The sequence below is a fragment of the Odocoileus virginianus genome, chromosome 10, assembly GCF_023699985.2.
Source record: "Odocoileus virginianus isolate 20LAN1187 ecotype Illinois chromosome 10, Ovbor_1.2, whole genome shotgun sequence".
In the NCBI taxonomy this organism is placed as follows: Eukaryota; Metazoa; Chordata; class Mammalia; order Artiodactyla; family Cervidae; genus Odocoileus; species Odocoileus virginianus.
In genome coordinates, this window is record NC_069683.1 from 23,284,423 (window position 1) to 23,299,097 (window position 14,675).

General features: G+C 40.8%; 1 protein-coding gene across 11 annotated transcripts in view; it reads right to left on the reverse strand.

Annotated features, from left to right (window-relative positions):
* CD44 (CD44 molecule (IN blood group)) overlaps positions 1 to 14,675 on the reverse strand; it is an 88,993-nt gene that overhangs the window by 12,995 nt on the left and 61,323 nt on the right. For 3 of the 11 annotated variants that reach the window (XM_070473189.1, XM_020912263.2, XM_020912262.2), the window contains 5 exons: positions 12,269 to 12,406; positions 8,611 to 8,712; positions 6,787 to 6,876; positions 5,731 to 5,925; positions 2,869 to 2,934 (listed from right to left, as the gene is read on the reverse strand). The exons of 1 other annotated variant lie outside the window; for it this stretch is intronic. In XM_070473189.1, the coding sequence (XP_070329290.1) occupies positions 2,869 to 2,934; positions 5,731 to 5,925; positions 6,787 to 6,876; positions 8,611 to 8,712; positions 12,269 to 12,406 (591 nt within the window). Of the gene's footprint in view, positions 1 to 2,868; positions 2,935 to 5,730; positions 5,926 to 6,786; positions 6,877 to 8,610; positions 8,713 to 12,268; positions 12,407 to 13,865; positions 13,995 to 14,675 lie in introns of all 11 variants that reach the window. 7 more of the 11 variants (XM_020912260.2, XM_070473188.1, XM_070473191.1 and 4 more) reach the window with 5 other exon arrangements.

Sequence of the window (14,675 nt, forward strand, 5' to 3'; positions counted from 1 at the left end):
TTCAAAACAAAATGTGAAAAATTCCCCCTAAAATGAACTCTTTTCCCCTACCCAATGGGAACCCACTGCAGAATCCTGCAGGGTTCCCAGGGAAGAAAAAAACCCAGCAAGTCTGTTTGGCTAATCAGTGAATGAAGATGTCGTTGTCCATCAGTTGCTCGATGGTGTCCGACTCTTTGTGACCCCATGAAGATGGGCAGAACTTAAATAGCCTTTTCTCAGAGTCAAATTTCTGACTGTGCATGGTGAACTCTGAAATTTTGATGACTGTGGTTATTTTGAGTAGAATGGCTCCTATTTATGCAATTCAATGTACTAGTTAAACTCAAAACGGAGCAAAACAAATTCTACTGGACATCTGGCTGTTTCAGCAGGCCGTTTTGACAGTGTCTTCTATCAATCAGAAGGAATCCAAGGGGCTTGCTCTAGCTGCCTCCCAGAGGCCTTGGTCATCATTGGCAGGTGTTAGCCTGAACAGGTCAAGGGATACTAGCTGTCTAAACTAGAGATCTTTGCCTGGAAAACCACCTAAGAGGTACAGCCACTCACATTGGTCTGTCTCTGACTCACAGAAGCCTTTGATATTTGAACGGGAGGCCATCAATGGGTCATCATCTCTTTATTTTGATTTTCATAAAAAGTGCTCCCAGCAAGGAAAGATCTAGGTGTGTGTACAACCAGATGAAACCTTCCATTTGAACAATACACACCTGCTCAGGAAGCAAACATAAGAGACTAACCCCCGCCCACCTGATTCTCACTTCAAGAAAGAGCTGGAGAAGACGAATGAGACCCAGCAGGCCTGGTCTTGCACCCTAGAGCTCTGTGAATCCAGCCGGGGTAGGGCTGGTTGGGGAAGTAAGTTCTGCAAAGAGGGATGCTTGACAGTGCAGTTGGGAGGTGAGATCCAATCTGAGACACGTGCACAGGAGGCTCGCACTGTGAGGAAAAAGTCTAAACAGTGCTTCTCAAACTTTAAAGCACATACAAACTGCATAGTGGGGGCAGGGCAGGGTAGGCCTGGATAAAATGCAGTTCTTGATTCAGTGGTCTGGGGAGTCTGCATTTCCAGCCAGCTCTTAGGTGATATCCCTGCCACTGGTCCAGGGACCATGCCTGGAGTGGCTGAAATCACTTGATTTTAAAGAGCACCTCCCCCCCGAAATGAAATAAAAAACTAAAGAGCACCTCCTTAAAGTAACAGCTCCATATAATTTTCAAAACACTTGCATATTTTTAATGCAGCATGCTCATCACAAGAGCTCTAGGAGGTAAGAGAGGCCTATGTCTTGATCTCCTCTTTCACTAATAAATTGAAACTGGAAAAGGTTAAATGTTCTACCCAAGGAAGCCAGAGAGCCTGGGACTTCTGTCTTTATTTTAGAAGCATTTCTACTGGGCCCCTACATCCCTGTGCTGTTTACAGGATAAGTTATTTCTGAAGCCACCATGTAAATATCCATTTCCATATTTGCTTTAAGTGTGTGAACCTTCAAGCTTGGAGGCAACCCAACTCCCAAGCTGGGAAGGAAGGGAAGGACAATAGTTCATATGGGGCTACTTGGCCGGCATGGGGTCACCTGGGCAGGCAATAATCAGGGAGACCACAGTGAGACAGCCCTGGCAGAACCTTTCAGGAGCCCCAGCATCAGTGATCACAAGTCAACCTGCCTCATGGCAGACTTTTGCTGGCTGGAGTGATATTTCTAGAGGCATGATCATTACAGTAATTATGGCACTAATGACGGTCATTACAGGGAATCTCTCCAGATCATGCTTCTGAGAGGCAACACAAGATCCTTGGGCTTGAAACCTGGCCCCACCATTCAGCTCTACCAAGTCAACTCAGCCATGTTGATTAGCTTCTCTGAGTCTTAGTTTCCTCATTTGTAATACTGAGATAATACAATTACTAACATAATTAAATGAGAACATAAAAGATGAAATATAGGAAATCACTGATAACTGACTGTTGATCTACAGAAATGGCAGTTTCAGATAATCCAACCTAACACGTGTAAAGTATTCAGAAAGACACGACCAGCACACAGTAAATTCTCAGTAAAGGCTAGTTATTATGCCATGTGTGGTGGGCAGGGGAATTATGCTTAAGACTTTACAAGTATACATCATTTAGTCTTTAAAACAACGTGTGCATGTGTGTGCGTGCTCAGTCACTTCTGACTCTTTGTGACCCCATTGACTGTATCCATGGGATTTTATTGGCAAAAATACTGGAGTGGATTGCCATTTTCTCCTCCAGGGGATCTTCCTGACCCACGGATTGAACCTTAGTATCCTGTGTCTCCTGCATTGCAGGCAGATTTTTTTACCCACTGAGCCACTGGGAATGCCCCTTTAAAACAATGCCCTGTGACAATTTATTATCATCCCAATTTTTTTGGTTAGGAAATCAAACATCAGATCCTTTAAACAAGGTCCCTTGTTGGCATGCGAAGGAGCTGGAATCAAACCCAGGCCATTCTTTCTTTAAAATCTATGTTCTTAATCACTCTGGTAAAATGCAGTGCTAAACTGAGCGACTGCTTGAATTCTTTCTGATTTTTTCAGGTGGAAGAATTTTCTCAAAAGCAGTCATCCTCAAAGTGGAGTCTGTGTCTGAGCAGGATCAGCATCACCAGAGAAATTACTAGAAATACAAATGCTCAGGCTTCATTCCATTCCTACTAAAGCAGAAACGTTTAAGGATGGGGCCCAGCAGTGTAGTTTAATAAGTTCTCCCCGCGATTGTGACGCATGCAAACAATGTGTGAGAACCACTTTCAGGGATACAGGACTCATACATCATTAATAATTAGCAGGTTCCATGATGGTAACAGTAAGTGACTAAAAGCAGCTCAAACTCACCAGCTGATTCAGACACATGAGTTGTATAGGACCTCCCACTGGGGTCGCGGGATGAGCCGTAGTCTCCTGTAAGGAGCAACAGAGGGAGGTTCAAAACCATGTGTTCACTTACATTACTGTCTGGGCTTCCTCACCTGTGCATTTTCATACAGCCCCTCGCAAAGTCTTTTGAAGGTAACCAAAAATAATGGCAAAGGAGTTCTGAATGGGTCCATGATATGAATTATTGTTCACCGCTTCATCCACTGATGAGTGGGTTACAGCTTCAAGCAAAATCTTAAAAACTGGGACAGCACAGACGAGTAAGGATGACCATAAGAAGTGTGGCTTCAGGAGAAACCCCAAAATTGTAACTACCAAAAATACTGTGATGTCTTGGCAAGTCTGAAGTTGGGATTTGATACTGTGTCTTTGACATAACGATTATGTGCTTTGAATTATGATAGATGTGATCATTGGGAATGCATGTACTCTGTGGCTTAGGGCAGGGGACATTTAAAGAGATTTCTCTCCACCCGATCCCTCTGGGTCAATGTATGGCAAAAACCACTACAATATTGTAAAGTAATTAGCCTCCAACTAATAAAAATAAATGGAAAAAAAAAGATTTCTCTGAGGTAGGAAATTGAGAAATGTTTTGTTTGTTCAGTAAAGTATCTTGGGGTTGAATCAGTAAGGATTCAAAGAGAAAAGTCAATTCAATTTAGAGAAAATTAAGCCTGAAAATAAGTGAAAAAGAAATGGGAAGTTAACTAATATGTGGCTAAGGTGTACCTGGTTATTAAAATATATTTCAAATCATATTTTCCAAAAAAAACTTAAATCTGTATTTTCAACACCAAGAGTTAATATAACCCCATCTTTTCAAACATCCATCACCAGAAGGCTTTACATTGAAACAAGCTCATGAATTGCTAAAATTTGGATCCACAGGTCAAATCTCAGGTTCAGCATATGGAAACTCTGGGTTCCTCCCCCTCCTCCCCACACACTTCCTAAAATTATAATGGAATCTTGAAGCAAAACAAAACAGGTTCATAAAATGGCTATGGTCACCCATTATGAAAGATTCCTCTAAAGAATACACAGTAATCTGATCTTCACAATGTCCTTATTTAGAGATGGAGATAGGCGACCTGTAATCGCTTACACAATTGTATGGAGGAGATAGATTGCTTTGTTCCTTGGCTGATGGTTAGAAAAGCTGAAAACAGCATCTGCTGAAATGCTGACACCAAAGCACTCAACATGACCACCACCATCACCATCTTTCTCACCACCACCATCACCACCCAAGACCACAACCACTACAATTGAGGATGTTTTCATTCTTAACATGAAGCAGAAAGACAGAGAAAAAAATATATGGGAAGAAATTAGCCTTAACTGAGTATTCTGGAAGAAAATCAAGGATGATAGATCACTTAATCCATGGAGAACTATGGAAAATCCGTCTGTATCACTGCAGAATGCAGAAGGGATCAGGGTATGTCATTATCGATTTTGTAGAAAGCATTTTATTTACTAACAAATAGGCTATGTAATCCTTTGAGGCTACTGTGACTATTAAAACTGCCATTTAAATTCACTCAGTTGCATAAAAGGCCTTATTTTGCCAAAAGAAACCAGGCAGTGCTCTAAAATTCATTTCTCCAGAAGAATACCAACACGGCTACTTGGGATTTTTAATAACTGAGGGCAGAGCTATGGTGAATAAAGAACCACCAGGTGTAAAGGGGCCTTGTTGTGCCAAAACTGTTGAGGCCAAGATTTTTCAAAACTGTTTCCCTTGAAGCCCTGAGATGGGCAGCCCAAGCATGTGGGCTCTAGGATAGAGGCCAAGCACATGGCATTCTGTCCCACAACAGTCACAGCATCACACCTGTCATCTGTTTTATATACTGAGTTCTCATGAGACTTACTCTTTATCTGAGGGGGCATGGGGTAGGAAAAGACATGTGCTACTACATATATATATGTTTAAAATAATGGATCTTTAATATTCCTTAATGGTTGAATAGTAAGAACACTTAAATATCTGGTACCAGGAAGAAAGAGTTCAATTTTAGTTTCTTAGCCAGGGTAAGTATTTTGCAGTTCCCTTTTCTTCAATATTAGTTTCTTAATGCAAACTGAGAAACAAAAGTAGAAGTGGGAAGGATGGCTAGGTCCATGTGTAACTTAATTGAATAAGTCATGTTCAATCAACTCTTTTCTCTCACACGAGAAAGGGTCAGTTCAGTTCAGTTCAGTCGCTCAGTCATGTCTGACTCTTTGCGACCCCATGATCCACAGCACGCCAGGCCTCCCTATCTGAGAAAGGGTAGCTAGTCATAATGTAGATTAAATCATAAAGGTTTAAGTGCACACCCTAATTAGAAGAGGTATCCATAAGCCCTTCACCAAAAATAAAATTCACCAATCTATCACCAATAAAAGAATAATTTCAGAGCAAAGACATTAGTATAGAGAAATTATTCACAAGTTGGGTAAAACCTTACATAAGCAGCACATATTAGCTGAATCAAATGAAACTGATACTTGACCACTTTTACTTACAAAAATGTCGATTTCATATGGTTCAACTAAATATATCACAAGGTCAGGAATAAGACAAAGAAAGAAATTCTACCATAACAACCAAGTCACAAAACATAAATAGAAATTACACAGGTAAATCAAAGTATTATTCATCTAAAGTAAATCTACTGCATTAGAATGATGACCTGTGATGAAAGCCATTCCCATGACACAAATCAATCTAATTACAGTCTACACAGAGAAGACGTTCTTTACTATATGAAAGTATGTGTTGTTTCTTCCTATAGAGAAAGCAAACCAGATATCAAATGCCCAAATTACCTGGTAAAGTAAGATCAGCCTTAGAGGTGGAATCTCCAACAATAGTAACTTCAGTAACTCCAGGGGACCCAGTCCTAGTAGGGGTCACTGGGGTGAGGGTTGTATATTCATTTGTGTCTGGAGAATGAGTGTAACCTTCCACTGAAGTAGTTGCATCTTCAGGAAGATTTCCACCTCTTCTGCCATCGTTCCTATCTGTGTGGAGGTGGAATCAACGGTAAACCCACATTTGTAAGACCACCACCCAAAACACGCTTGTCTTCAGCATGAGTAATTGCCGCAAAAACTTTCCACTTGTTATTTGTGAGCATGGAGCAAAAGATGGTGCAGTCTGTCACCCTATTGAACAGAATCAATACTTTGCAGTCAATACCATCTGGACATCATTCAGTGAAGAGAGTGGCGATCCTAATATCTAGAAGAGACATTCATTGCAATATCTGCCTGGGTTATTCAAATACGGTGTATGCCTCTAGAATTGTTACCTTGAAACTCGGGTACTACATAATCTTGAGTTCTTAGTCAATTGAACCCACCACTGATGAAGAGGAAAAAACGTGTTACTGAATTGAAAGGTAAAATTAGGCTGTGCAGTTGGAATAGCAAATGCAAAGTTTCAAAGATGTGAGGCTTTGCTTATTCTTTCCTTTCCTTGCACTGCTTCTTGCTCACCTGCACCAAGGATTTGTGGTCCAGAGGATAAATGGAAAAATATTATTATTATTGCAAGGAAAATAGAGAGTGCTATAATTCAGATTTTTCCACCCAATCACACACCAGCAATTTGCTACTCTTAAACAAACTCACTAACTCTAGGATTTAAGAAACCCAAACTTGAAGATTAAGAAAATAAAGCTTGCATTTAATATACAATGGCTTCTAAGAGATCTACAAAGCAGAAAAGACAGAGAACCGTCACCAGCCACACCTTCTGATCAGGAGTAACAGCATGACAACTGCCAACTGATGCACCTCCACCAAAGACACTGCAAAAACACCCATGCCTTATTGATCTTTTTTCAATAGCTGAAGCCACGTGGGCTTTCCAGTCCTTACTGATAGATGTTGGAGTAGCAGTCGTTGAGTGGTCTTTGTCTTCTTCTAAGCCGCCATGTGATGGAGAGAGGCTGTGAGTATCACTCTGTTCTGTTTCAATGAGGGATGAGTCCAGTATTAATTTGGGGCCATGAGACAAATCCTCTGTTATCTGCTGACAGGGAGGATCTGATACAGTCAGGTGGGTAGGTACATAGGAATACCAAGGTGCTTGCATGCCATTCTCCTCTGATCGAAAGAAATGCACAACAGAATTCTGCTTTGCCCCTTAACTGGCTTTGTTTTTCTGTATAATAAACAAGGTGAAGTGCCAAGATGAAATCTAAGCCAACACTGTGTCCACCCGGGATCATCCTGGCCCAATTATAGCATTGCTTCCTGTCATTTAGGAAAAGCCAGAAAACAGAGACAAAGAGAAAGGAATGCTTGAGTCCCCGTGCTCCTATCACCCACCAAGAGCAACTTTACTTTGTGTCAAAGAAGTGTGACTGTAGGGAGAATAAACAAAAGCAGAGCAGGTACTATACCTGTAACCACAAAAGATGAAGAAGTTCATCTAGAATAACCTGCTCAAGTAACTCAGATCAAATTTACACAAGGAAACACTTAAGTCACTACTGTACTCCATGATTAGCTTTTTGATCTCATTTGTGGATGAGGATTCTCATCAATGCACTGGAAGGTCAGGAAACGCTTGTCTGGGCAAATACAGGGCCCTCACTGATACATATCAATTTCTGGTTGAACCACTGCCCATGTCTGAAACGGTTTTCATTGTTTTGAGTTAATTTATTTTGTGTTCTTCTAAGAAAGGGACTGACCTCTGAGTTACAGGAGCAAGCACACCACAAAGCGTACCACTAAACCATGTCCAGTAAATATAACCAGGAGAAAGACAGTCAACAAATCCCAAACCCAACAACAGAACAAAAGTCAACAGTGACATAAAGTAGGACTATAAGACCCTTCATTGGCAGGGACCATTTTTAGGCTTATCTGCATCTCCTTTGATGCCTGGCTGCTGGGTTATTTACATTCTTGACAATGAACACGTGCTTGCTGATTTTTCCTTTTGCCCGAGAGGGCTCACATGAAAAGACTCTGCCCAGTATGTCTAGCAAGCAGTGAAATGAGGCCCTCGTAATTCTGGATTTCTTTACTATTCTGTCAAGAAATTATGAATGACTTTATGTTGATCTCTGGGCTAGCCCTGCACCTATGGTGGATGTTAAGGCAACTAGAAGTTTAGCATTGTTTCTGCCAGATGTTTAGTGATAGGAAGAGATATGAGCAAATGTCCTTCTTTCGTTCCCAAGGCCCTACCACCAATGTCAATTGTCAAAAAATTGTCTTGATCCTCTTCTATGGGCTAATGTGATTCCCCTACTCTTTGTGATTATCTAGCCCCCAAACATCTTTTTACAACCACTGAAAAATGCTACCCCTCTTCTGCCTTGATTGAAAGATGGGACTCAAAAGGAACTGGTCAGTTAAAACAGAGAGATACCATTACCCTAGCTGTGATCTTCAATTTCACTAACATAACTACTCAGAGCAGGAAAATCAAGTGGAATGGAGTCCCACATCCTTCTCCTTTTTAACACAAAGTTATTGACCTTGGAAAGCGCCACAAATGAAGGTATAATCAGATTTAAAGAACCACCCAGAAAATAAAGTCAAGGAGGACAGATTTGATATTCTGAGTTGAGCTGAACCACACAGCCCTGGATGAGCTACACCACCACCAAGCCCTGCATCAGGGCCAAGGAGAGCAAGAGCTGAAGCAAGAATACAGGTCAAGAGGCTGAGTGTCTTTATCCTTACGAGTTGTCACTGAGAGAGGTCCTGTCCTGTCCAAGTGTCCCACCGAACTCGTGTTTGGGTCTGCAGAAGGCTGAAGCGTTGTACTAGGGCTGGTGTCTGTATCTGAAGGAATTAAATCAGTGTTACTGCTTGATTTTCTAACTGCTATCTGAAGGTAATTTCTGGTCTAGAGATAAATAATTCTTATATTCAAACCTGCATGAGAGCAAAGAAAGCACATACTGATTCATGTTTCCAGAATTGAAATAAATGATCATTTCTCCAAAAGGGCCTCCCAAGAAGTAACTGGCTTTCACTTAAAGGCTGAGTTGTATGAAAGCTACAATCTTTGTTGTTTTTTGCTGAGTCTGGAAGGATGGTAAATGAGTACATGATGGGCCTCCTAAGCCTTGCAGAGAGACAGAAATATAACCCACGTGTGACTTGTCCTGTTCTCTATAAATGATCTATGCATGTGTGCATGCTCAGTTGCTTCAGTCTTGTGCAACCCTATGGACTGTAGCCTATCAGGCTCCTCAGTCCATGGAATTCTCCAGGCAAGAATACTGGAGTGGGTTGCCATGCCCTCCTCCAGGAGATCTTCCCGACTCAGGGATCAAACCCGCCTCTCTTTTGTCTACTGAATTGGCAGGTGCATTGTTTACTGCTGAGACATGGGATAAGCCAGTGATCTGACATGTGGATAAAAGACAAAGTGCACTGGTTCAGGCACCATTTTGTCACATCCTCTTGACTTGGCAAAAAAAAAAAAATGTTGTTACAGTCCTCTTCCCTCATTTTCTCCTCTTTTGCTTCATGAACTGAAAGTACAAATAAAATCATCATCCCATACTATCTAGATGGAGTCCATGGGGATTTCTAGGGCAAAGAATAAGAAGCATTGGATATCAATGAATCCTTCTTCCCATACACACACATAGGAGATGTCCTTGGAATGTAACATGTATAATGTTGAACTACACAAAAATTTCACTGAAATATTTATAGAAGCTGTTTCTAATAACTATCACAAATCAATTCTACTGAAATAACAAGTCCCGAGTGAAATAGAGGCCACACAAGCCATAAACACCATCACTATTGCCGATTCTTGGAGTCAAAGTCCACCCACCCTGCTGCCTCTGGAGAGATTTAAGCTGTTCCAAATGACTCCAGAGGGGAACACTGGAATATTAGGGACCCACATCTACACTGTAGCCTTTCCATTGCATGTCAGGGTCTTTACAGAACAAAATGTGGCTGACTCTACTGTTTTAAAATAATAGTAGCAGTAAAAAAATAATAAAAAAATAAAATAATAGTAGGATTATTAGTTGCTAAAAAAGAGGAAAGTCTGGCTAATCCAAATCAAAACCCCAAATGGATATCCTCCCAGAAAAAGTCCAGCCTGCTGATGGTTCTAGACACTCTCGTTCATCTTTCCTTCCATAAGTAGAATCCTTTAAGAGGTGTGACACCATTCTATGGTTGAAGCCAATTGTAACGGTCTTGACATCATCAATCTGATGAAAACCCTTTCTGTTCATGAAGACAGTATTGATTCTGAAGCTCTTTTACTGGCTTGGTTTTCCACAATGGGTACCATCAGAGCCTCTAGCCACCTCCAGCCATGTGCATAAAATGCGTGCTTGGGTCTACAAGTGGCACTTCAGCTGCACAACATAACGGCCCCAATCTCACCATTCACACTCATCTTACTTTGTGATATATGGATCCACTCACTCTGCCAAATTCATTCCTTGGCTTTGTTTCTTTTAAATCTCTCCTTATATGTGTTTCTTTCCTTAAAAAAAAAAAAAAAAAAAAATTCCCCTACTTCCTTTCTCTGACTAACCAGATTTTTTTTTCCCATTTTTCAAAAACCAGATCCAACCTACCTTTCTCTGAGGTTCTCCAAGGGATCCTCCAAATTTCTTTTGTGTTTATTGCTAGCAATGTTCATTTGACATCTATTACTTACTCTCTCATACTACTAGATCTATTTTGAAGCTGTTTTCCTAGCTAACTTTTAAGTTCCTTAAGAGTATGCATGTGATTGCTAAGTTGCTTCAGTCATATTTGATTCTTTGCGACCCTATGGATTGTAGCCTACCAGACTCTTCTGTCCATGGGATTCTCCAGGCAAGAATACAAAGTGGGTTGCCATTTCCTCCTTCAGAGGATCTTTCTGACCCAGGGATGAAACTCGCGTCTCTTGTATCTCTTGCATTGGCAAGGGGGTTCTTAACCACTAGCGCCACCTCGGAAGCTCTACCTTAAGAGCATGGACCATGAATTACCTGCACATGGTGTGTCTCCATAATGCACTGAACATAAAGTACAATTACATTAGCAGACATTTAATATAGTTATACTTTAAGGGATACATGATCACTCATATCTGGGTACAACATAGTTAGGATGTGCTGGAGAAATGAGACCACAGAAATTATTGGATTCATTTTGGAGATAACTTTGCTTAACTCAATACTGAGAGACACTATATGGCATTCTGAGAACTCACTTCAATAAGTCTTGTGCAGTGCATACCCTTGGGAGTTTGGACCCAAAAAAGATATGTGAAACTATGACTGAAAATTCATATCACAATATTTGTTCTCTTGGTTGATCTCCCTTTGTGGAATGTTACATGTCTGTGATGAAGACATCTTGTTAAATTTTTAAAAATTAATAAAATTTCATAATTCTATTCATGGATTTAGTACGGAACATGGATTCTTCCCCTTAGTAAACACTGGGAAAACCGGGGCACCACTTGCTATCAATTCTTACAGATTCCCTCAGGAAAGTTGTCATCTGGTTGTGCTAAAGGAAACATTTCTTTTAAATTTAAAATTTTATCAAATACAATAATAATCTTCCACTGTTGCAGAGCTCCAGCTAGCCTTTACTCACTCTCTCTTGTTTAATTCTGTTTTTGAATCGCATATCAGTAAATTGCTGTTTACTCACTAAGTCGAGTCCTACTCACCACGACCCCCATGGACTGTAGCCCACCAGGTTCCTCTGCCCAAGGGATTTTCCAGCCAAGAGTACTGGAGTGGGTTGCCATTTCCTTCTCCAATAGGTAAACAGGAATGTTAATTAAGAAAACAATGATTCCATCCTGTATAAAAGCTATCCATGCTTTAAATTCACAAATATTTATGGAGGGCCAAGGGTGGTGCAAATCCTAAGTCACTGAGTATAGTGTATTTTATTTCTAAATTTCCAAGAGTAATTCACACAATTTTCTGGAGTCTTTTAGTTACTTGTTTGGGATTTTTGACCTCTAGCATTTCTCTACCAAAGACAAGTTTTATTGTGGGACTATACTGGAAATAGTCACTGGATCTATCACTTCATTCTTTTCAAAACCCTGCACTTGGAAGTAAATGGAAAAGAAATCTTGAGACTGCTCCTCTTCAGAGAAAATGACTTCCATTCCCATCATTTTAGGACTAATCCTTCTTTACTCTCCTGCCAAATTCTCCACTCTTGCCCAGGACTTCAGATTCAGATGTATATGCATATCAGTCTTACTAAGAAAACTAATTTTGGAAGAAACAAAGTTCTTCAGGAAAGCAGACTGGTCTAAAGCCAAAGGGATACTTCTAGGAAAATAGCCATTTGGTGGCTTTCTAAAACATAATATATAAAAGAGCTCAGAGATTATTACCCATCCTTCCTTTTGTTTGATGACCTCGCCCCATTGGATGCGAGACTGGGTCGAAGAAGTAAGTCCAGGAACTGTCCTCTTGGCTCTGCGTTGTCACTCTTTGATGTGGATGGCTGACATGCGTTGAGGCTGTTGTGACTATGCAGTTTAAGCAATTATCAAAGTGTTAGTTGACATCTGGCCAGGGATACACTGATTTTTTTTTAAAGACTATATTCTCTACTCAAGACAACGAAACCATCTTCTGGGTCTAGAGGGCCGGGAAGTTGAGTAAATGCAGAATGTTTTAGCAGGTACAGTTTCATTCATGCTCATTTTCCCTAGCAATCAGCATGTAAAGTAGAGGATGCAAAGGCATTAATTAATAACTTCTCTAGGGGGTAGATGAGAAGTTATAGATAAAGTAAAAGATGGAAGAGAAATAGTTCTTCACCTACACCATGTTGCCACCATCCCTGGAAGGAGGAAGTGCAGGAGTCCAAACATGAGATCATTCCTAGACAACCACATCCCGGTGAAATGCATGTGAGGCCAGTAGTGATGTAGAGAAGGAGTCAGGTAACAGCTTCCCCACCCCCCAGATAGACAGGAAAGTCAATGCCATTCATCTCAAAAGCATGAATGGACTCCATTAGAAGCATTACCACCAACAATGAGATTTATGGCACAAGTGACATAAGAATGCAGCACGTGCTTTGGCTTCATTCTGAGCCAATGAAGACGCAGAGGTAGAAAGGATGACAACAGTGGCCCGTTGGCAACAACCACACCATATAGCCAGTCACTGAATCCACCACTCTGTCAGCTATGAATTCAGAAGCTGCCACACACCGGAAGAAAATCATGCGTTATATCCTATATTGCAAATGAAAACACAGGAATATTTCTCACTGCTATCAAGTAAGGATATGGAATTCACATTCTTTTACAAGATAGGATGCATTTCAAGGCTTCTGTCACACATGCATAAGAGCTGGCAGAGTGAAGTTATCCGGCAACGCTTAAGAAATGACAAGAGATAACAAGATTTGACTCCAATCCCCCCAATTCCACAGTTCAAGTATAGAGGTGGTTTTTTTTCTTTTTAATTTAAGAAGAAACAATTGTATATTCAAGGAGAAATCTCCAAATAAACATGACAAAAGGCCAAATGACACCAGACAGGTGTTTGTCTCAAAATGTCTGGCTCCATTTCTTCAACTACTGAGGTTTTTCTGACCAAATGCCTTCTAACAAGTCCAGTATTCTATAGAACTGTGTTATAAAGCCTGGACCCACATCATAGAGAAGATTCCCTTATAAAAGAAAAGGTAGTATTTTACACGATCAGAGTCTCTTCTACAGTCTCCCCAAGGGATGCCCACATTAGATCCGAAAACGACACATGCAAGGACATATTCTCTGTGTCTCTTTCTGCGCCTGTATCCACTTCTGTTCAGGGGATTTATTACGAGCACTTCAGGGTTGGCTCCGTGTTGACTGCCTGGTCATTGATTAAGGGAATGTAACATCTTGTGACAATTCCTTCCAATTCTTGTTCACTGTCCTCAATGCCTGGAATTTAACACCCAAGTCTGCCTGCGAAACCGTGCATTACCAGCTGTCCCTGCTGTTGAGTGAGAGTCTTCTTTTGGCGTTTGGGGATATTCCCCAGGCCTTCCATTCTCAAACCACTGCTCTTTCTGGGTAGCTGTTTCTTCCGCTGTGCTAGTAGTGGGTGCCTGGGCTGTGAGAAGAATGTCAATGGTGAGCTGTGATTGTTCAATTACTTTCCTTACCGACACATAGCTCTCTACCTTAAACACATATACAGGTGGGACAGGAGGCAGAAAGGGACGGCAAGAAAGAGAGAGACCACTGGTAACTCTAAAAGGGATATCAGAAATCAGATGGCCTTTAGTCTTCAGTCTAAATCCTTTATCACGTGAGAAAACTGGGGCCCAAAGAAGTTGTGATTTGCTCAAAATCACATAGCCAGATCGGCACAAAGTTATAACTAGATCACAGTCTATGAATTCCTAGTACTCTTCTTATTTTACTAGGGTTTATGGCCTCACATACCCTGTCTGAAAGAACTGTTCATTCAAAAAAATTAACCTCTTGTCTTCAGTGATTTGAGGGGGAGGAGTATATTATCTAATAATCTATGATGAGATCAGCCTAGCAGGAAGCCTTCTCAAATAGTGGTCACATGACTCAACATCTCACACACTGGAAATGTACCAGCAGTGCATTTGCCCAGCATGAAAGATGCTGGGAATGGTTGAGATGCTATTCCACTGATATACTACGAGGTTACGTCTATGGAGCATCTAAAATTGTCAAAATCATGTTTCAATAAATTTAATTCAGTGGAAGAAAACTCTTCTAGCAAATGTTTGACATTATGTAAAACCTTTCTAACCAG